The 22,951-nt window shown below is 50.5% G+C and overlaps 1 protein-coding gene across 3 annotated transcripts in view; it reads right to left on the bottom strand.

The window, feature by feature from the left end:
• The window catches only part of SHANK2 (SH3 and multiple ankyrin repeat domains 2), a 648,778-nt gene that overhangs the window by 430,113 nt on the left and 195,714 nt on the right, over positions 1-22,951 (bottom strand). For all 3 annotated transcript variants that reach the window (XM_064370277.1, XM_064370276.1, XM_064370278.1), the window contains exon 10: positions 4,908-4,974. In XM_064370277.1, the coding sequence (XP_064226347.1) occupies positions 4,908-4,974 (67 nt within the window). The remainder of the gene's footprint in view (positions 1-4,907; positions 4,975-22,951) is intronic.

The following is a 22,951-nucleotide window of genomic DNA, read 5'->3' as shown; positions in this document are numbered from 1 at the left end:
AGAATCAACGTGTTGGCAGGGTTGGCCTCTTCTGCTGGCATTCTGCATGGACAGCCTCCAAGGGCTCACAGTCGGAATTCTCCCCTTCTGTGATTCCACAGACGTGACTCCACAGCTCCGAAAGCGTGTCCTCCTCCTCCCTCCCTCTCTTGGTCTCTGTCCCCTGGGGCAGAGGACCAGGCAGCATCTCCCCTCTGAAGGTTTACTGGGTGACCCTGATGGACGCTGATACTGCTAAGAGCATTCTGGGAAGGAGCATTCCCAGTGCTAATTGAATTATTTCATAGTGGGTGAGAAACGTCACAGAAGATGGAGAGGAATCTAGGATTTGCAGAGAAAACAACTGATTCTGTGGGTAAGAACTTACTCTGAGCCCCAGGTGAGGATGGGGGTGGCCAGGACCAGTTCTGCGTAAAGCATGACGTTTCCTGAAAGCTCAGAAGATGGGCAACTCGAGCCTCCCTGGTGAGAGGCCACTGAGCTGCAAAGGCTTCCCTCGGGGCTGCCAGCCAGCACTGCCATGAGGCCGGGACCTTAGTCCTTCATCCCATCCGTTCTCAGACAGCTCTCTCCAGCCGTCAGGCTCCACCCCATGCACTGCAGCACGTTCCTCCAGCCCCGCCCCTGCCTTCTAAGCACAGCTAGGGAGCTGGCTGGGAGCTGCCAGGGTAATCCCTGTGGTAATCCCAGAGCGAGGGAGCCTGGATGAGGAAGCAGAGAGGAGAGACCCCTCCACATACGGAGGGACCACCCTGTTGGTGGTCCGTGGCCCAGGAAGCCTCCTCGTCCCTCTGCCCACATGCCCAGCTCTGGTTCTAGGCCCTGCCTGTGTGAAGACTCCCCAGCCTGCCCTGTTCCCACCCACACTGATGCCCGTAGCTCTTTGTATGGTGGAAGGTTCTCCTCGGCTTCACCAGGGAGGCAGCGGGTGTTGGTGGTTGAGGACAGGCTCTCCAGGTAGGTACTCCAGCATCAGAGGAATGAGGGGTTGAAACCTGGTTTGTTCAATTCCTCCAGCATGTGGCTTTGGAAAAGTCCCAAATGTAAGATGCCATCGATGCCCTGCTTGCTTCCCCTTGGCACTCCCTGTTCCCGGGTATGTGCACTGCTTACCCCCACGGGCACCTGCAACTCCCCCATTCCCTGATGAGGGTTTTGGTACCCAGAGGGAGCACGCACAGGAGCTGGAACTGGGGGGTAAATACGTGAACTGCTTCACAACGCCCAGGCGTGACCTCTGCAGCTTCCCAGAGGAGTCCAGTGGCCTGAGCCTCAGGGGCACACAGAGTCAACTGCTCATGAGCACACGGGCACTGCTGGCACCCTGCCCTCCCCTAACTTCCTTCCCTAAGCCCCTGCTGGTGCTTCCTGTATCACCTCCACAATATGAAAATTGCCCTCAAATCCTCACCTTGAGGCCAGCTTCCAGGGGAGCCCCACCTCAAATGCCAGGTGGCTTAGGCTGTTCTTCACATGGAGACCGCAACTGCCCCGGACATGGAGGCCTGCATGGTTGTGATGACGTGTGGGAAGGGCTGGCCCGCAGTACTTGGTAAGCGCTAGCTGTTTTCACTGTGGTTATTCCTTCACTCAGAAGTAGGGCAGCTTTCTTAGACCATGGGCAAAGACCCGCATGCAGGAGTTAGCGAGACCCATGCGGGCAAAAAACACGGAGGCTAGTGGGGAAGAGAGCACGAGACCCTCCCTACCACCTGCCCAGTGTCTGACCCCGCACCACAGAGGAGATGCAAAATGGGGTGACCACAGGGGAGGGGAGAAGCAACTGAGTTCAGACCTACAGGTTTCGTTAGGAAGGCATTAGATCAGCATTTTACAACAGATTCACTGTGCTTGGATCGATCAACACACTGAGAGACGTCAGCTTCCTAGACGTCACAGCCTCCACACCCTTCCTCCCTCTCTCCAGGAAACTTTCAACACAATCGATTTAAATGGCACAGTTTGCGTTGACACCAGTTTGCTAGTTCATAATCACGAACCCTTAGTTGACTCAGATAAAACAAGAGGTTTTTTTTTCTTCTTCTGCTTTGTATCTGCCCAAGAAACTCTGTGGGCAAATACAGATTTTCTAAACTATCCTTTCCCTTTGGGGCCCTGGGAAAGCCCAGAAAGCAGAGAACAGACACTGACTCCCTGCGTCAGCTGATTGTAAAAGCCAGTCCTGCTTCTCTCCTGCGGAACTAGGGTAGTTTACAAACATACAGATGCAAGGGAACTCAAACTTCTGTCCTGGCACTTCAAACTATGTTAGTCACGTGAGCCTGTGGTGGGTGCCTCCCTCTCTCAATAGGAGGTGCTGTTTACAGTTAATAAATAATAGATCAGAACAGGTAAGGGGTAACTAAAATGTATTCGCCCAACAAATGGGTGTTCCTTTTATAATAATGAAAAACCCTCTATTTGTAGAGTGGTGTCTGCATCATAAATAGGGAAGATATTAATAATAATTATATCTGAAAACTGAAAAGACCACAAATGTCCCCCAAGCTGGGTTGTGAAATTGACTCAGTGCTTCAACGGACTTGGCAAGACATCCTGGTTTTTTGTTTTGTTTTGTTTTGTTTTTTTGTTTTGTTTTGTTTTTTTGAGAAGGAGTTTCGCTCTTGTTACCCAGGCTGGAGTGCAATGGCGTGATCTCGGCTCACCGCAACCTCCGCCTCCTGGGTTCAGGCAATTCTTCTGCCTCAGCCTCCTGAGTAGCTGGGATTACAGGCACGTGCCACCATGCCCAGCTAATTTTTTGTATTTTTAGTAGAGACTGGGTTTCACCATGTTGACCAGGATGGTCTCGAACTCCTGACCTCAGGTGATCCGCACGCCTCGGCCTCCCAAAGTGCTGGGATTACAGGCATGAGCCACAGCGCCCAGCCCATCCTGTTTTTGAGTAGGAGGATTTGGTGGCTGACCCTTACCTTCTCAGAAAGGAGGGTGGGCGGCTGTGACTCCATGGGGCAATGTTAGGGGCAGGGCTGGCAGCCCTCGTATCTCCCAGCTTCGTGTGGAAAGCCAGGATGAGGAAGCCACTTTACACCTTCCTCTTTGCAATGCAGGCCAAAGTCAAGGTGGGCACTTAAAACCCATAATGAGGGTAGCCCAGAGCTTGTTACTATCCCAGACAACTCAGGATCTGTGGAGCTGGCTGGGCTCTGCTCCAGGGGTCCCAGCAACAACCCCTGTAGTCGTGGGTGGGTCCCGTGCCCAGGGTCCCTCACCTCCCTTCTTTGCTGTGTGCTCCTGCCCAAGACAGTCCCACTCCCTTCATAGCAGCCGATATTTTTAGATCTCAGACCAAAGTTATCCCGTGTGCTGCTGCTCTCTCTTATTAGGGAGGTAGCAGGGAGACGGTCTCTGGCATTCTGAGGGCTCCATTTATTTCCTAAATCACCTTGCAGACATTAACTCATCCATCTCTGTAATGCGCTCATGGAAGTGCTGAGGCAGCCCTGGTGGAACCCTGGATCTCAGAGCAATTAAGTGATCTGCCCTTGCTCACGGGAGGGACATGCGCATCAGCGTCAGGCGCAGCCGTGGGGAGGCCCTGCGGCTCTGCACAGGTGCTCCATGATGCAAGCCAAGCACCCGGCTCTGCATCCCCGTGCGGTTCTCCAAGGTGCGGTAGGTACCGGCCATGGTCGACGTAGGGCACACATGCCACACGGAAAAGCCTCGACAGCCAAACACACAGTTCTGCTTGCCCTGATGCCAAAAACGGGGTGCGGGGCACAGGCAATAAAAGACACCCGGGAGCACCCCCCTGACCCCCTCGATGGGGTGGCGTCATCTTCGCAAGCTCACCACTGCTGGTCCAATGGGACTGCTCCCTGCTGCAGGTCCTGTGGAAGCCCGGGGCTGGAGGGAACAGGCCATTGGGCTCGTCCAAGGTGCAAGACTGGGCCCAGCCGATGGCAGGGCGACGGGACGGAGGAGGAGCCCCAGAGACCGTCCTCCTGGTTGGCACAAGGGGTACTAAAAAGGGGAAGGGCCGTCAGCACAACCGCAGAGGAAGGGAAGCAGAGGCAACCAGAGGGGAACCGAGAGGACGCCACTGGCTCTCTCTCCACCCTCACTGGGTCGCCAGCTCTTTGCCTAAACAGAAGTGTGAATGTTACGACACCTTCCAATAAACACATCTAAATCAACTGCAAATTAATTTGTTTCACCAATCGAGAGCCATGCCCTACATCCATCGCTTGACGCTTAGCACGTTCTCCAGTCTGATTTCTCTTTAATTCAGATTTTTTAAAAAGATGTCATGTTTTTAGAGTAGTTTTAGGTTCACAGAACAGAAGGAACAGAGCTGACCCACAGAGCCCCTGCCCCTCACGTGCAATCTCCCAGTCATCAAAATCCCCCTGGAGTGGGCCGTTTGTTACAACTGAGAGCCCATGGTGTCACCCCAAGTCCACAGTTTACATTAGGGTTCACTTTTGGCTTGTACATTCTACCAGTTTGGACAAAAGCATAAAGACGTGTATCCATTTTTATCACTCATTGGGAAAACCAGATACACACATCAGCTAGGGACGCCTAGAGCCAACCCTTAACATAAACCAAACACTTCCTGTTCCTCTCCCCATTTTACTGCATCGATGATGTTCCCATGGAAAGCAACCTTGCAATGGGGACTGTCAGAAGAGAGGAGAACATCATCCTTCTAGAGAGGCACGTTTCAGATGGCCTGACCTCTAAGGCCCTCCTTAGCCCCATCCTCACTATAAGTTAAAAAAAAGTAAGACCAGAGACAGAAAATAGGCTAATACTATGTTAAGTTTTGCTAAATGCAGGCTCTAAACCAGTCTTAGGAGCATTTTTAAAAAGCTGGTGCGTGACTCCTCAGAGCATCTCCAAACCAAGTCCCGCCACTGTCTCTCCACGTGCCTACTCACCGACGTCTGTCTCCTTGTGGTTCTTGATGTATTCTGCCAGCTCAAAGTTGCCTGCGATGATGGCCACCTGCAAAGTGAAAATCACATTAAAATATCACCTGCAGAACAATGATTTCTACATACACTATTATATCATCGAAAGCCTGACACCAAAGGGAGTCCAATCAGAGCTCTTAAAATGGCAGCCATGATATCCATCAATACTCATCCTCTCACTTTGTCAACCACCACACTTGCTTCTCTCAAAGCAGCTGGCTATTTAATGATGGTAAGGTTGACACTGGTCTACAACCTATATGAGTGGAGGGCCTCTGTCCAGAAGGCATATGGAACAAATTGCCCATACAGTAGCTAAGGATTCAATCAGGGCTGAGTCTGGAAATCTCCCCGTTGACTATGTCCTGTGTTCCCATGGGGGTTGATTGGTTCCAGCTCTCACACCCAGGAGTCCTGTTTATCTGATTAGATGCATGCCAGTCTACATAACTGGAGAGAGGGGGAAACCTCAAAAAAAGCATTTAAAACCTCTCATCAGATCTCAGTTCTGTAGGAAAAATTCTACCCATAGATGTATGCACAGCCAGATGGGTGGCACCAAAACCATCAGCTACAGGAAACTGTTCCAAGTCAGGCCCTACAGATCGGTTGCCTAGATCCCAGATCCTTGATATGGGAAAGCAGACAGGTAGGTAAAGCCAAGTCTCCTAGGATGGCCCTGGAGACCCATGACGAAGGCCAGAACCACATGGGCAAGGCTCATAGTGCCTCAGAAGGGGAGACCTTAGGCTCAGGGCCAATGCATTCACAACTGCAAAAGAGCCAGGCATTCAAATACCAGCCTGGAGACATACACACACATCTACAATGAGCTGGTGGCAAGTCATCATGTAAGTAGACCATATCCAATTAGCTGGGGGCCTTATGAGCAGAAATTGAGGTTTCCTATGGAAGAAGTTTTTCCTCACGACTGAGGCATCAACTCCTGCCTGAGTTTCCAGTCTTACTTGCTGATTTCAAATTGGCCAACCTTATAATCATGTGAGCTGATTCTTTACAATAAATTATAAACAAATGCTGACTTTGGTACCAGGAGTGGGGTGTGGCTATAACAAATATCTATAACATCTTCCCAAAGTGGGCTTACTTCATTTGTTTAATTTAAATCAACCCTTCTCCTTGTGTGGATGAGGTGATCTGGTACAGGAGGCTAGGTGATTTTTGGTTTTGTGTTTTTTCTTCCTTACTTAGGTCATCTGTAGGCCTCAAAGGATCTTTCCTTTACGTCATATTCCTCAGAAAGTCTTCGTTCTTCTTTCATTTTTATTTTGTTTTTCTTAAAGAGTATTTTTAAAACTTAAATTTGTATATTAATTGAGGACTTTATTTAGAAGTATTGGCTGTTGGGAGCAGCAATCTATTCTGAAATGTCTCACATATACATGCACGTGCATACATGTGCACACACACACACACACAAATTTTTTTTTTTGAGGCAGGGTCTTGCTCTGTCACCCAGGCTGGAGCACAGTGGCATGATCTCAGCTCACTGCAAACTCTGCTTCCCAGGCTCAAGTGATTCTTGTGCCTCAGCCTTCCAAGTATCTGGGATTACAGGTGTGCGCCACCACATCTGGCTAATTTTTGTATATATATATATTTTTAGTAGAGACAAGGTTTTGCCATGTTGGCCAGTATGGTCTCAAACTCTTGGCCTCAAGTGATCTGCCTGCCTTGCAAAGTCCTGAGATTACAGGCATGAGCCGCCACGCCTGGCCAGGTATGTATATGTGTATACACCCACACTCACACACACACATGATAGGATTGGTGAAGAAAACCAAATATCTAAAAATATTATGGAAATGCTTTGGAACTGGGTAATGATTACAGGCTGGAAGAGCTTTGAGGTGCACGCTAGAAATATGAATGCTAGAGTGATTCTGCTGAGATATCAGATGGAGACGAGGAACATGTTACTTGAAACTGGAGGAAAAGCGATGCTTGCTCTAAAGTGGCAAAGAACTTGGCTCAACTGTGTTCTAGTGTTTTTGTGGAAGGTAGACTGTGTGAGCGATAAAACAGATATTTAGCTGAGGAGATTTCTAAGCAAAGTGCTGAAGGAGCAGCTGGATCCTCCTGACTGCTTACAGTAAAATGCAAAAGGGGAGAGAGGAATCAAAGAAGGAATTGTTAAGCAAAAAGGAACCAGAGCTTGAAGATTTGGAAGATTCTCAGTCTATCCATATGGCAAAAAGTGAAAAAGCCACATTGTAACAAAACAAACACCAAGGGTGTGGCTGGAACATCGCTTGATACCTTATGGGATTACAAGAGCAGGAACGCTGTCAGTCTAAATGGAAAGGGATGGAGATGGGACAAATGAAGGAAGATTGTCAGACTTTTTGGATTTGACAGAAGAGGGTGATAGAGCTATCTGGCCACAAATGTGTGCTACTCTTCAGGAAGAAGGCAAATTATCCCCGAAGAGAATTCAGAGATCATCAGATCCACCCATTGGTTTCAACAGTTAGATGGCCTCTGCCCAAAGCCTTGTGGGCACGATCACAGGGCAGAGTTGTAGGGTGATGTGATTTGGCTACGTCCCCACCCAAATCTCACCTTGAAATACAATCCCCCTAATCTCCACGTGTCACAGGAGGGACCCGGTGGGAGATAACTGAATCATGGGGGTGGTTTTCCCATGCTGTTCTGGTGATAGTGAGTGAGTTCTCATGAGATCTGATGCTTTCATAAGCGTCTGGCATTTCCCCTGCTGACACTCATTCTCTCTCCTGCCGCCCTGTGAAGAGATGCCTTCTGCCACCATTGTAAATTTCCTGAGGCCTCCCCAACCACGCGGAACTGTGCATCAATTAAACCTCTTTTCTTTATAAATCACCCAGCTTCGGGTATTTCTTCACAGCAGCATGAGCATGGACTAATACATGGGGGAAGCCTCGTGAGTGGTAGCTTCCCATGGGCATGAAGGTAGAAAAGGAAGCTTTAAAGATAAGCATGTCTCCAGGACACATTCAATCAGAGCGACACAAGCTGAGGTGCCCTCCTCCCTAAGGGAGAGCACCTCTTCCTATAGCCCACCTCCAACTCAGCTTTTGGATATCGACTCAGGCGAGGTGGACCCATGCCCTGGCCTGCTCAGGTTGAGCCAGCACTTCCTTCTCCAGGCCCCTGAGGATTGTGCTGGCTGCAATATGGCACTAGGCATCTCTGCCCCCAAGGCGAGGGCATCTCTTCCGCATTCCTACAGGCCAGCCCTTGCTGAATGCCCGAGGTGGAACTGGCGGACTGGTAGGGGGATGCTGCCTCGGAGGTGGAGGGCATGGGATCTGGCTCGGGCTGCCTGGGTGCAAATACAGATTTGTACGATGTGTCACTGGGCATTACGTGTGATCCACAAACCTCGGTTTTCTCACCTGTGAAATGGACTTGGTGTGTGAGTTTATTGAGATCTCATAAGTGTGACATGGTAAACACCCCATAAACTGCACACCTTGACCATACCTTGGCTTTCCATTGAACCTGCTCTCTGTAACCCTCATGTGACAGGCAAGCAGTCCAAACCAACGCCATTTTGGCCCCTACGCCATTTTAAGACTTGTAATAAGTAGTTAAGGTCTGTAATTTCCACTCTACCCAGGCAATGTGTAAACTAACGCTTATCTTGACTTCTGTGAACCACTTAAGTAACAATCGGAATGTCCAAAGTCCCCTGGCCCTCGGAATGTCCAAAGCCCCTCGCCCCCACCCCCGCTCAGGAGATGGCTTACGGAATGTCCAAAGTCCACTGGCTCTTGGAATGTCTGAAGCCCCTTGCCCTAACCCCCGCCCAGGAGGTGGTTTATGGGCATAAAAGGTCTTGACACTCTCCTTTCAGGGCCGCGGGATAGAGAGACACGAGTCCTCCGTGGCCGCCAGCAATGAAGACCCTACAATTTGGCGTAGTCTTTGTCTCAGTGGTGATTTTGTGCTCGCTTGATTACAGCATAAGTAAAGGTTTAGAGCAGTGCCTGGCATGTGGTCACCCCTAAAAAAGTTTCTATGGTTAGAAAAATGATGACTGATAAAGTCTTCGAATACTGCAGACTGCTGACTGTAAAGGTCACCCAAGCCCCCAGGTCACCCAGCACCCCACACAAATGCACAATCAGATAGACACAAGTGCACACCCACGTCTGCACTTGAATGCACACCTAGGACAGCTGCTAAAATAACACTCACGTGGACCATCCCCTAGTGATTCTGGGATTCTCCTTCCAAAGAAAAGCCCTAGGAGCTTAAGCCCAGGCACCTCCCTGCTGGTCTAAAGGACTCAGCTTACAGTGCAAATGAGAACAATGCAAACATTTACTTGTGATAATTGCCTGACTATTTCTCCCCTTGATGATTTCAAGGCCTAGAAAATCCTCTTGGCAGAAATCAGCCTTCCGCCTGTCCTCTGGCACTGCCTGCCCTATGCTCGGCTTATCACGGGTTCCCAGTAAAAGTCTTCTGGGAGAAGGAAGAGGGGGCCGGCTCGGATGTGACATCTCAGCACTGCTCAGTGTGTGCATCTGGCATCAGGCTGTTGGTCTGGGTGCATGAGAAAGGCAGAGTGTGGGGTCTGTCTCTGGCTGCAGGGGTACGCAGCAGTGACAAGAACACTAACAGCAAAGACACAGCCAGGGCTCAGGCACCACATGCTGTTCTGAGTTCCCTGGGGCCACCTCCTTTGATCCTAACAGCCCTAGGAAATGAGCACCATTATTCTACTTGAAAGGGGGGGAAACTGAGGCACAGAGAGATTAAGAAACTTGATCCACATCACAATCAACACTGAAGCCAAGACATTCACTCAAGCTGTTTGGGTTCAAAATCTTCATCGAATCCCCTTAGCATAGAGGATGGCTGTCACTTTCATGGACTATGGCATTTTTAAAAACTTATGATATAATCACAAGTCAAACATCTTTGTAAGATATAGCAGCACAAGAAACAACAAATGACAAACTATTCTCGAGGGTTTATGACAAGCCACACTCAGGCTGGGCACCCACAGAATCTTCTATGGTGAAAAGTGCCCCGCACAGGGGAAGGACGCATCCCGTGAGAACAGACACTGCTTTGTCCAGGTTTGCCAGCGCCCTAAAGGCCTGGAAAGGAGCCAGGGAAGAAATGAGAACTGAGCTCTCTACAGCTCACCTGCTTTCTCTCCCATTAATTCAGCCGTCCTCCTCCTTCCTTGCTTCAAATAACATTCCGGTAATACAGACAGATGCCTGCCTGCAGGGTACTGCCATAATGCAACCTTGAAGGGGGAATGTTAGGATTTAAAGAAACTCAGAGCAGAAAGGAGCCACCCATACCCACGGGATGCAAAGAGACTTCCTGTCGCCTCCCTTGTAAGCTATCACCAGCTTTGGAGTACCTGGAGAAGGCGCTCCTGGCAGAGGTCACAGCCCAGGCAAAGGTTTGAAGGATGGATGAGAGATGTGGTGAATGTGCCAACAAGACAGGCAAGATGGATGCGTACGGGGAGGAACCTCAGACATCAGTGCAGGAGGCAAGACTGGCAGCTGATGGGAAGAATCCCCACGTGAAGCAAAGGGAACCCTGGCTTCTGCAGAGAGGACGGGATGAGAAACCATGGCCCTGGGAAGCATCTGGGGATGGACAATAACAGGGAGTCCTGAGAAACAGTAACAGACAAGATGTCTCCAAGGCTGGGGCATGGCTGGCACCTTCGGACAGCCCACAGGAGACTGGGAGAATTTGGATGGTGGGCAGCCTGTTCCGTGCCACGCCACCGGACAGCAGAGCAGCAGGTGGCCACCCGGGCACGGCTGATGCACCACATTGGGCATTTGTATGAGCCGCCTCACTGGCATTCTAAATCACCCTCATTCTCACTTCCGTATCTGCTGGCTGGGAAGGAGGAAGGCCTTTTATGGACATTGAAACAAGAGTTATGTAACACAAAGCCAGAGTCTGTAATTCTCTTCTGTGCAGCTCAAAGGAAAGGGTGGGGTGGGGCCTCCAGGGAAGAGGCAGAGGGCATCCTCCCATCTTCCTCACTGGCCTCTCTCAGCCCAGTGTGAGGCCGAGGTCCCAGCACCTGCCACCTCCCCACCTGTCTCCTTCAAAGCTGGGTTTTCTTGCTGTGCCCTTAAGGGCGGCCTCTTGGGGGGACTCCCCTTAGCTCCTGCCCCAAGACAGAGTTAGCAGCACTTTCCAGAGCCTTTGCTGTGATCCTATGACTGACATCCTGCATTTGAAATGTCATCTGCAGTTCCAAGCAGCATCGATGGCTCATCACAGGATGAGTTCTTGCGGGAATCACCCCAGAACTCTGTGCTGATGTTGGGTTTTCCTGGAATGAAGCAATCATATCTGAGACGGGACCTTTCGCTGGTGCTGACAAACCCCCCTCCGTCCCGCCCCACCCCGAGAGGCCACTGGAATTAGCAAGCGGAAGAAAGCAGATGGACACCCTGCCAGGGGCCCTGGGGGCTCTGCCCTTGGCACTCAGGGCCACAGGGACCCCTAAGGATGCAGGAATGTCAGGAGGGAGGTCACATTTCTTTTCAACAGAGCCACTCCGCAGGGCAGTGCATCCGGGAAGCAAGCCCAGGAGAGAGCACGGCCCCCTCCACTGATTCCACCAGCTGGGAGAGAAGGGGGAGTTTCCATCTGTTCTCCTAACTCAAAAACTGACAACCATTTCCTCCTTAGCACCTCAAATGCTTACACCTAACATTAACTTAGCCAGCCGGGAGCAGTGGCTCACGCCTGTAATCCCAGCACTTTGGGGGACCGACGTGGGTGTTTCACCTGAGGTCAGGAGTTCGAGACTAGCCTGGGTGACATGGTGGAACCCTGTCTCTACTAAAAATACAAAAATCAGCCAGGTATGGTGGCAGATGCCTGTAATCCCAGCTCCTCAGAAGGCTGAAGCAGGAGAATCACTTGAATCTGAGAGGTGGAGGTTGCAGTGAGCCAAGATCACGCCATTGCACTCCAGCCTGGGTGACAGAGCAAGACTCCATCTCAAAAAAATAAAATAAAATAAAAACATTAACTTAGCCTCAAGCTTTGAAGCACATCTTCAAAACCTGTAATATGACAACCACAGCCCACTAGGAGTTAGGATCATAGAAAGGCAGGGGACTCAAGTCTCCGCCACACTCGTCATGGGCAGCCTTGCTGGGAAAGACAGCAGAGGCACCCATGGCTCGTCCATGAGGGTCTGGGGCCCCAGGGCTCGAGGTTGGTCCGGACCCCTACCTTGCACGCTGTGCATGACCACTGGCTGGAGGCCCCGACTCCTGGAGCCCTGTTGCCTCTTCTGCCACGTGCGTTGCCACATCCTACAGCATTGCAGTGTGTCAGACGCAGAGACTTCCTGTTCCCTCTCTTCCTAAGCCATCGTATATAGCCTTGGAGTACTGGAGAAGGTGCTGTGAGCGAATGCAAAGCCCTGCAGAGCCTGTGAAAATGCCGCCTGCACATCTTCCTAGAGCCCTGAGCACTGCAGAGCCCCAAACCCGCCTCTCCTTGAAATGCAGCATTTCAATGCTGTGTAAGCAGGTCAAGCCCATTCCAGGAGCAGCACCCCAAATTCCAAGCACAGCCCCTAGTATCTGGCACTTCTTTCAATCCCCTGTCTGTATTAAATTAGGCAGACCCTGCCATCCACCCAGTCCTTGCCCCTCCCCGCATCAAGGACACCTGTAGGCTTCATGGGGCACCTGTTCCTCACTGGCTGGTGGCTGCCCCACAAACCCACAAACAAACCACTTGAATGACAGGTGGTGAGAGGGATCAGACCGCAAGGTGGGTGCCTGAAAATTATCTGAGTCTCATGCCAAAGGACAGTGTTGGGTGCACACAGGGCCCGAAAGTGTTCAGGAGGTGCAGGCAGGCGGGGGGGTGGGGAGGGGAGCGGGCGAAGCTACCTGCTCAGGTCCCACAGGTGGTGTGCACTGCAATCCCACACTGTCACCTAAAAAGCTGCACCCTTGGCCTCTGCCTCTGAGGGATGTAAAGACCAACGTGGGTGACATGGCTTGACTTTGCGTCCCCAGCCAAATCTCATTTTGCAGCTCCCCTAATTCCCACGTGTTGGGGAGGGACTCGGTGGGAGATGACTGAATCATGGGGATGGGTCTTTCACTTGTTGTTCTTGTGACAGTGAATAAGTCTCATGGAGTCTAACTTTTTTACCCAGGCTAGAGTGCAGTGGCACAATCTTGGCTCACTGCAACCTCCACCTCCCAGGTTCAAGTGATTCTCCTGTCTCTGCCTCCCAAGTAGCTGAGATTACAAGCACCCGCCACCATACCTGGCCAATTTTTGTATTTTTAGTAGAGATGGGGTTTCACCATGTTGGTCAGGCTGGTCTTAAACTCCTGACCTCAAGTGATCTACTCACCTTGGCCTCTCAAAGTGCTGGGATTACAGGTGTGAGCCATCACACCCATCCAATCTGATGGTTTTAAAAGGGGAAGTTTCCCTGCACAAGCTCTCTCTCTGCCTGCTGCCATCCACGTTAAGATGTGACTTGCTCCTCCTTGCCTTCCACCATGATTGTGAGGCCTCCCCAGCCATGTGGACCTGTAAGTCCATTAAACCTTTTTCTTCCCAGCCTCGGGGAGTATGAGATCAAGGGCCAGAAGGATCAGTGGTGAGAAGGATCAGACCACCACACAGTGGGTGCCTGAAAACCTCACTGCTCTCATCAGCAGCATGAAAATGGACTAATGCAGTGGGGAAATGGGAGGAACAGCCTGGGTGCTCTTAGGCATGGCATGGTGTCAGGATGGTGGAAGGTGCAGTGGGGTGGAACCAGGAGCAAGGAGAGCTCCACAGTGACTTGGGACCTGGACAGGCTTGACGGCAGGAAATAAACTGGACGGACAGACAGGCAGGCGAGGGGGACCTGGGATTGTCTGGTTGGTCGGCGACACAGCTCTCCGAGGATCTGAATTCCACTGTTCCTATTAAATCAGGCAGCCCCTTTCAAGACAGCTCCCTAGATGGCTCCAGCATTGTGTGCAAAATACCTCTCCTGGGCTCAAGCCGCCCACCCGCCCATCCACCCTTCACTCAACACCACAGAGGTCCGCACGCTGTACCACCTAGCACGGAACTTGGTCTGCTGTGATGCTCTTCCTACTTCATGTAAGTCTGCATTCTGAATGATGAAATGACTCTCCCTGAGCCCAGGGGCCACGTGGATTTCTGCCATGGTCTGGATGTCTGAGAGCCCCTCCAAATTCATGTGTTGAAGTGGAAGCCCCAATGTGAGGGTGTTAGGAGCTGGGGCCCCTGGGAGTTAAGGTCATGAGGGTGGAGCCCTCATACGTGGGATTAGTGCCCTTGGAAAAGAGGCCCCAGGGAGCACCTCACCCCTTCTGCCATGTGAGGACACAGCAAGAAGACCATCGTCCAGGAAGGGGGCCCTCACCTCACAGCCCATCTGCTGGCCCTTGGTCTTGAACTCGCAGCCTCTGGAGTGATAACAGATCATGCCTATTGTTTAGAAGCTATCAGTTTATGTTTTTTTCTTAGTTTGTTTTTTGTTTCGAGACGGAGTTTCGCTCTTGTCGCCCAGGCTTGAGTGTACATATAATTCATCGACGCATATAATTCATCACATAAGCAGATAAGCAGGGGAAATCTACATACTCATTTTCAACAGTTGCAGGATTGATTTTTCATAACTATTTATCAAAACACATCAGATGTGACAACATAGATCCATGATAAAACTTAATAGACTGCAGTGACGATCTGTGGTCACTGCAGCCTCTGCTTTCTGGGTTCAAGCAATTCTGCCTCAGCCTCCCAAGTAGCTGGGATTACAGGCCCATGCAACCATGCCCAGCTAATGTTTTTGTATTTTTAATAGAGATGGGGTTTCACCATGTTGTCCAGGTTGGTCTCAAACTCCTGACCTCAAGTGATCCACTGGCCTCAGCCTCCCAAAGTGCTGGGATGACAGGCGCGAGCCACCGCGCCCAGGTCAGTGTATGGTATTTTATGACAGCAGCATGAACAGACTAAGACGGCATCTAACCCATTGCACCTGTCACCCAAGCCAGCACCCAGCCCTGACAAGGTGCCACAAAGCCCTGCCTTCCTGCTCGGGGCCGGGACGTGGGCAGCGCATGGGAATGCTCTTCACAGTGGTAAGGATGCCACGGAGCGGGACCATTGCCTTTGAGGGTGGCACTCGGGTGGCCAGGACCCTGGAGAGGCTGTGGCCTTGCTGCGGTGCTCCCTGATGCCGGGAGGCAGAGACTGGCTGAGGTCAAGGAGGCCACCTGTCTCCTCCTCACTCACTCAATAAGCTCCTGGGATCCGCAGCCAGAACTCAGAGGAAAGCCACTTCCCGGCCCCGGTGAAGCTTCCTTCTCTTGCCAAGATGAAATGTGCCTCCCAACACAGAGAGCTATTTATAAGTGACTCTGTGATCCTAACTCCTCCTCGCTGTAATTGGAAAATGGCTCCTTGGAAAGGCACGAGGGAAATCGAGGCTTGGGATGTCCCCATCTTTGTTTCCTTCCAGGGAAGCCAAGGAAGGCAACTGATGTCTGGAGACCCCAGGCCTGGTAAGGATGTTTTCATTCTAAGCATCCTGCAAGCACGGCAGGGAGGGGGTCTGAGCCCCTGGTTCACCAAGGTCAGGGGTCACTGAGTTCCCCCGCAAACTCCTAGGGAGTCTCTGCCCATCTCCAGGCTAAAGCCCAGAGTCCAGAGAGGCAGAGGAGGCCTCTGTGGTTCCGGAACAGCTCCCTGGGGCTTTGCCAAAACCCCACTCGAGGCCACAGCCTTTGCAAACCGATGTGTATTCCCCAGAGCCCCTGGTTGCTCTGGGACCTTACACCTACTTTGACAGGGCCCACCAAACAGAGCTGGGGCTGAGGCAAGCAGCACCGATATTGGCAGGTCACCTCCCAGGGAGGCTGGGCTTCAGCACCAAGGTGACCCCAATTACCAGGGAAATGCTGAACCAGGGGTTGGCGTTGGGAGATCATATATGAGGAGGAAAACCCCCTTCAGCATTTGGAAGTTTCTGACCTGATCAACATCAAAGTCAAACCACAACTCAACTGGGCCACCTCCATTAGTCGTTCCGCTTCCAGCCAAGATGTGAAGATGCTGGCCAGGTGAAAACCCGGCCACCTCCCTGGAGGAGGCCACCTTCCCTTACTCCTCTTAGGGAGCAGAGGCCTTTGGGGCAGTATTGTCCAGTCCTCTGTCCCGTGAAATACATACAGCAGTCAAGGGAACAAAAACCTCGGAAAACATCCGCATGAAAGCTTAACAAACACACACAAAAAATGAGAAATAATTATTTCATGTGGACCAAATGCATCCTCCCTTTCCCTGGATTTGCCAATAAAATGTAAATTTCTCCTCTGAAATAGCAATCGCATTGAAGGACATCATTTGCTCCCAGAAATCATGATAGAAAAGCAACAGTTCTTTGATGTTTGCAGAGGACTGGTTTTCAAGAGTAGCTCTGGTAGGACCCTGAGGCTAGAGAGACGTGAAGCCACAGGGCGGATAGATTTTTCTGCTTGGCCTCCAGGAACCCTAAACTCCTGGCACAGAATGAGGGAGGCGGAGTCTGCTGTGCGGAGAGGAGACTGCCGGGATGACAGATGTTGCCAGCCTGGCTTTCCCGCACTGTAATGATGAGAGTGATCAAGCTGATCATGATGGTGACTACCCATGTTTACCCAACAGGACGCGCAGCCCAGCATCTAAATACAGTCTCTGAGTTCCACCGTCACAGCACGCCTTGAGGAAGCAGAGCTGCTGTGATCCTTGTTCTGCAGATCAGAAAACAGGTTTCGAGAGCTCAAGTGAGTGAGATTTCTTCACTGCATAAAGGAAGGCCCTGTCCCTTCGAGTCCAAAACCCAGGGGAAGGCTGGTGTGATACACACGGCCTCACGTGGCTCTAACTACAGAAAGCACTCTTGCACAACAGCCCAGGCACAGCCTCCTGCGTTAAAAAGGCAAGAGCGCTACGCGCAGTGTCTCACGTCTGTAATCGCAGCACTTTGGGAGGCTGAGGCGGGCAGATCACAAGGTCAGGAGTTCAAGACCAGCCTGGCCAACATGGAGAAACCCCAACTGTATGAAAAATACAAAAATTAGTAGGGCGTGGTGGTGGGCACCTGTAATCGCAGTTACCAGGGAACCTGAGGCAGGAGAATCACTTGAACCCGGGAGGCGGAGGTTGTGGTAAGCCGAGATTGCGCCATTGCACTCCAGCCTGGGCAACAAGAGCAAAACTCCACCTCAAAAAAGAAAAGAAAAGGCAAGATGGAGATTGATAATGAGATCTGATTCCAAAGAAAAAGTTAAACATCATTTTTTGCAGGACAGTAACCAAAGAAAGAAGTCATGGCTGAGAGCAGCATACACTTGTGTATGAGTCTGACCGGGTGGCTTAAGCCACAGACCCTTATCATCTCGCCGTCCTGGATGCGGGAGTCTGAGGTCAAGGCGTCGCAGGGCTGGGTCCTCCTGAGGTCTCTCTCCCTGGCTCGCATTGGGCCGTCTTCTCTCTGCGTCCTCACGCTGTGGTGGTCCCTCTCTGCGCGTCTGTGTCCTCATCTCTTCTCATAGGGACACCGGTCATATCAGTTTAGGGCCCAGCCTAGTGACCTCATTTTAACTTAATGACCTCTTCAAAGGCCTCATTTCCAAATGCAGTTACATTCAGAGCTGCTGTGGTTTAGGGCTTCCACGTAGGAATTTAGGGGGACATTTAACCCAGAATAACCTGCTTAGCACAAGAGTATATAGAATCTCTTTTCCTTCCTCAGGGACACCCAGGGTCCTCAGCAAACACCCAGGTCAGAGGCGCCTCGATCCTGCGCAAGGCTTGAGAATCTCTCCCCTCACAGTGGTCTGTTCTCAGGGAGCAGAGGGTGGGAAGAGGCGACTGCACACGTGATTTCACAGAGAGACACGCAGAAGCAATCACTGCCTCTCCCATCCCCAAGATTCGGTTATGAAGTGTCACACTTACCAAGAAAGTGTGGTGGCTCACACCTGTAATCCCAGCACTTTGGGGGGCCGAGGCAGACAGATCGCTTGAGGTCAGTTCAAAAACAGCCTGGCCAAAATGGCGAAATCCCATCTCTACTAAAAATACAAAGTTAGCTGGGCGTGGTGGCAGACACCTATAATCCCAGCCTCTTGGGAGGATGAGGAAGGAGAATCGCTTGAACCTGGGATGCAGAGGTTGCAGTGAGCCAAGATCATGCCACTGCACTCCAGCCTGGGCAACAGAGTGAGACTCCGTCTCAAAAAGAAAAAAGTTGAAATAATACAGCAATGAAAATCAATACACTGCCAAACTGGATTGCAGTTTACATGTTGCTTGGTGTGGTGTGTATGGGTGTGTCCGTGTAAACACATGTGCACATAACTGGATTGCACAACTGTTTACATGTTGCTTGGTGTGGCGTGTATGGGTGTGTCCTGTAAACACATGTGCACATAACTGGATTGCACAACTGTTTACATGTTGCTTGGTGTGGTGTGTATGGGTGTGTCTGTGTAAACACGTGTGCACATAACTGGATTGCACAACTGTTTACATGTTGCTTGGTGTGGTGTGTATGGGTGTGTCCATGTAAACACGTGTGCACATAACTGGATTGCACAACTGTTTACATGTTGCTTGGTGTGGTGTGTATGGGTGTGTCTGTGTAAACACATGTGCACATAACTCAATTTCCGCTAAGCCATGATGATGCATCCCTCTCTAGACACCTCAGCATTCAGAAACGAAGAGGAGTGCTCCTACAGGTAACAACAGACGCAGAAGATCGGCGTTCACCCCCAGACCTCCTCCAAAACCACTCCGCATGCACAGCTCCCCACATGTCTCTTTCCCCTAATTTTCTGTATTGTTTTTAACTCAGCTAAAAGTACATGCCATGAAATGCACAGGCCGTAAGTGTGGAGTTGGATGAGGTTTCTTTTTTTTTTTTTGAGATGAAGTCTTGCTTTGTCGCATGGGCTAGCGCGCAGTGGTGCAATCTCTGCTCACTTTAACCCCTGCCTCATGGGTTTCAGAGATTCTCCTGCCTCTGCCTCCCGAGCAGCTGGGACTACAGGCATGCACCACCACGCCTGGCTAATTTTTTTTGCCTTTTTGCCGGGTCTCATAATCTGAAGGTTGTGAGTTCATTATTCCTCACACAGGGCACCACTTGTCAGGTGTGTCCTGGAGACCCTGGCCAACCGATGGATGAAATTAGTTCTCAGACACAGGTTTGCAGTGTAAGAGCAGCGAGGGGACTGCCTGGCTCCAGGACCAGAGAGCAGCCCTGACAAGCTGGAGCCGCTTACTTTTATTCAGCGCAGGCACAACGCTGAAAACGTGGAGCCCACACAACCTGTAGCAATTAACATTTATTGTTCCCCTTTCAGGGAACGTCAGGCGAGGATGATCATAGGTCAGTTCCTGGTCAACACAAGCAATCAAGCCTGTTTAAATTCTCCCACACTCCCTTGTACCAACTCCTTGCCCTCTGCCTCAGAGTTACAGAACGGCTGCCTTCAGCTACTCTTCCCCGGGGCTCTGCAGAAAAGGTCTGCGTCCTTTCCCTGTAGTTCTTCCCAGCCCTCTGACCAGTCCCCCCCACATTTTTAGTAGAGACGGGGTTTCACCATGCTGGTCAGGCTGGTCTCAAATTCCAGACCTCAAATGATTCGCCTGCCTCAGCCTCCCAAAGTGCTGGGATTACGGGAGTGAGCCACCGCGTCTGGCCACGTTGGATGAGTTTTGATGAGCACGCACACCTATGTCACCACCAATCCATTGGGAACTAGAACATTTCCATCACCCCAACTGCCCCCCATGCTCCATCCAGTCCACTTCTCTCCTCCCACCAACCAGGACCACAAACGACCCGACTTATCTCACCATGAGCCAACCATGTCTGTCGGGTGAATGTCACAGCCATGAAATCACGTTACATACGTATGGCTGAGATTCACCAGGCTGTGGTGGGTGTCGAAGTCTCTCTTCATGGAGGAGTGGGACTGTGTTGTACAAATGTACCACAGGCAACAGGCACTCGCCTGGACGCTGGGGCTGTCCCCCATCCTGGGAGACCAGGAATAAAACTACTCTGGACATTCTCATACAGGTACTTTAGGGACACAGGACTTTGTTTCCTCGTGACTGACTGCCTGGATGGGGAATGGCTGGGAATGGGAGTAGCATATTACACTGTATACAAAACTGCTTCCTTTTCAGAGTGGGGGTTACCATTTCATGCCTCAGTTTCTCCACATTCTCACCCACAACACTTGGTGCTGCCCATCTTCTTAGTGTTGGCTATTTGTGTGTGTGTGAAGTGGGTGGTTTTAAATTCTATTTGCTCCCTTCTCCTTTTCTGCAACCTCACTATTGCTATCATTAGAATAAAATTAATTATCTGTTTTCTCTGAGGGTAGAAAAAGGCAATGATGCCAGGACTGAGACCAAGAAGTAGAGACACCGGACTCACAGAAGCTGTGAGTGCCCCTGATGCTCCTACAGGCCTCATGGCTCGGAGTGAGACTCACGGCTGTTGTCATTTGCTCAGGAACATCATCTCCTACTCTGAAATGACAAGAGTGAGAATGGTGGTAGAAGTGGTCCATGGTCAGGCTTGGTGGCTCCTGCCTGGAATCCCAGCACTTTGGGAAGCAAAGGCGGGTGGATCACCTGAGGTCAGGAGTTTGAGACCAGCCTGGCCAACATGGTAAAACCCCATCTCTACTAAAAGTACAAACATTAGCTGGGCATGGTGGTGCACACCTGTAATCCCAGCTACCTGGGAGGCTGAGGCAGGAGAATTGCTTGAACCTGGGAGGCAGAGGTTGCCTCTGCACTCCAGCCTGGGTGATGGAGCGAGACTCTGTCTCAGAAAAACAAACAAGAAAAAATGGTCAGCTTATGAAGGTGGTGGTGACACTCACCGGGTGACTTTTCGCATGCAGAAAGTATTTTACTTCATTCAGTGACATGAAGGAGGTTTAACAAATAAATCACATAAGCTAAAATCATGCTTATGGGATACCAAGTACCTTTTTAAAAAATGGACTAGTTGGGTTGATAAGGCCTGGCTGTGTTCCCATCCAAATCTCAACTTGAATTGCTGAATCCACTTGTTATTGGAGGGACCTGGAGGGAGGTAACTGACCCATGGGGGTCGGTCTTTCCCGTGCTGTTCTCATGTTAGTGAGTCTCATGAGATCTGATGGGTCCGTTTATCAGGGGTTTCTGCTTTTGCTTCTTCCTCATTTTTTCCCTTGCTGCTGCCACGTAAGGAGTGCCTTTTGCCTCCCACCATGATTCCGAGGCCTCCGCAGCCATGTGGAACTGTAAGTCCACAGGCTAAACCATGATGGTGCATCAGTCGTTAAACACCTCAGCGTTTGCCGAAACAAAGCGGCGGCTCCTGCAAATGACGTCACACCCAGAAGATCGGCATTCACCCCCAGACCTCTTCCGAAACCACGAAACCTCTGGGTTCCCAGTTTCAGGTGTGTTTTTATCAGCAGTGTGAAAACGAACTAATACAGGTGTTTACACGGGGTTTTATTTGGTCAGTTTCTATAGAAACCCAAATGAACAGTTTCATTAACATCACTGTCATGTGCCACACTGGAGAACAGTTTCTGAGACATGAACAAAAACTGACCACAAAAAGATCGCCTGTGAAAACTTTTTTCCTTCCGTTCTTTGGTCTTACCAATTTACAACCTCAGGGCACTGAACTATAGATTCTAAGCCAGTTCCTGACTCATTTCCTTTCCGGCCCCCACTTCTCCAGCAAAGAAAAGGAAATAAAATTCAAACGAACAAACCAACCAACCAACCTGCCCTCCCATCCTCTCACAACCTCCTGGTGCGTTTATAAACAAATTCAGGTTAGGTTATGTCCTTTAGAAAAAAAGGCATTAAACTTATAATCAATCCCAGTGACAAAGAAGAAACTTATTATATAAAGAGATTTGTTTTCCTTCTTTTCCTTCATTTATCCCACATGATAGACCCTATTATTACACCTTGGACCCTCCAGGGGGGATATGGAATACTCAGGGGGCTTTATGTGCTAAAATGGATGGGAGGTATGAGAATTAAATTCAACACAATTAAATAACATAAAATTGCATTTCAATACCTCCAGGAATAAAAAAATTCAAAAGGCATTCACTGCATGAGGAAAAATCTGGGGATTGCGATGAAGTTCCTCATAACTGGCAGGTAAAAGTTAAGGAGAAAGAAGCAAACAGACAGGAGAAGGGAGGGAGGAGAAGAGGGAAAGAAACGGCAAAGAGCAGGGCATGCTTTTCCTCAATGTGTTTTTAAGATCCTTGCAAATAATTTAAAAACCACTAAAAATATAAGCCAAGGCCTCAGAGTTCCCACTTTGGGATATGGGGGCTAAAAGAGAAGATTCTGAGTTTAGACATTGGCTCTAAAACCTGCCCTAGACTCCATGCAGAAACATACCCTGAAAAGGCATCCTCTCCGGAGACGAGGAGCCGCAGGCATTAGGACCCTACACGGTGCCTCTGTCCGCCGGCAGGCTCTCTGCGCCTCTGGTTCAATCAGAGCCACCACACTCCTGTTGAACCACACAATCACCTCATTGTTCAGGTAATGCTTCCACACTTCATTAGGGAAAGCAGCTGGCTTCAGGGGGTTATTGTTAGAGGGCAGTGTGAGTGTTTATTGCTTCTCAATTAATCCACTTTTGGATTTATCATATTTACACCCGGGCAGCAAGCAGAGAACAGGGCGGTGGTGGGGGGCATCTGTAAGGAGTTGTCGGGCCCTAGAGCAGGTGCAGAGCCTCGCCCAGCCACATTGCCTCTGCAGCCTCTTGTTTCAGGGCTCTGAGAAGGCACTCCCTGCTGAGCGGTATTCGACTGTTTCTGGAAATCGGGCTCCAGGTCCCGCACAGAGCCACAGGAACAAGCGTGTCTCGGGGTTCAACTGAGACACAGATTCCTTCG

Source organism: Aotus nancymaae, unplaced genomic scaffold (genome assembly GCF_030222135.1).
Source record: "Aotus nancymaae isolate 86718 unplaced genomic scaffold, 86718_ANA_hifiasm-v0.15.2.pri h1tg000106l, whole genome shotgun sequence".
Taxonomy (NCBI): domain Eukaryota; kingdom Metazoa; phylum Chordata; class Mammalia; order Primates; family Aotidae; genus Aotus; species Aotus nancymaae.
Note: the sequence above shows the minus strand (reverse complement) of the source record. Positions and strands in the feature narration are given on the sequence as shown.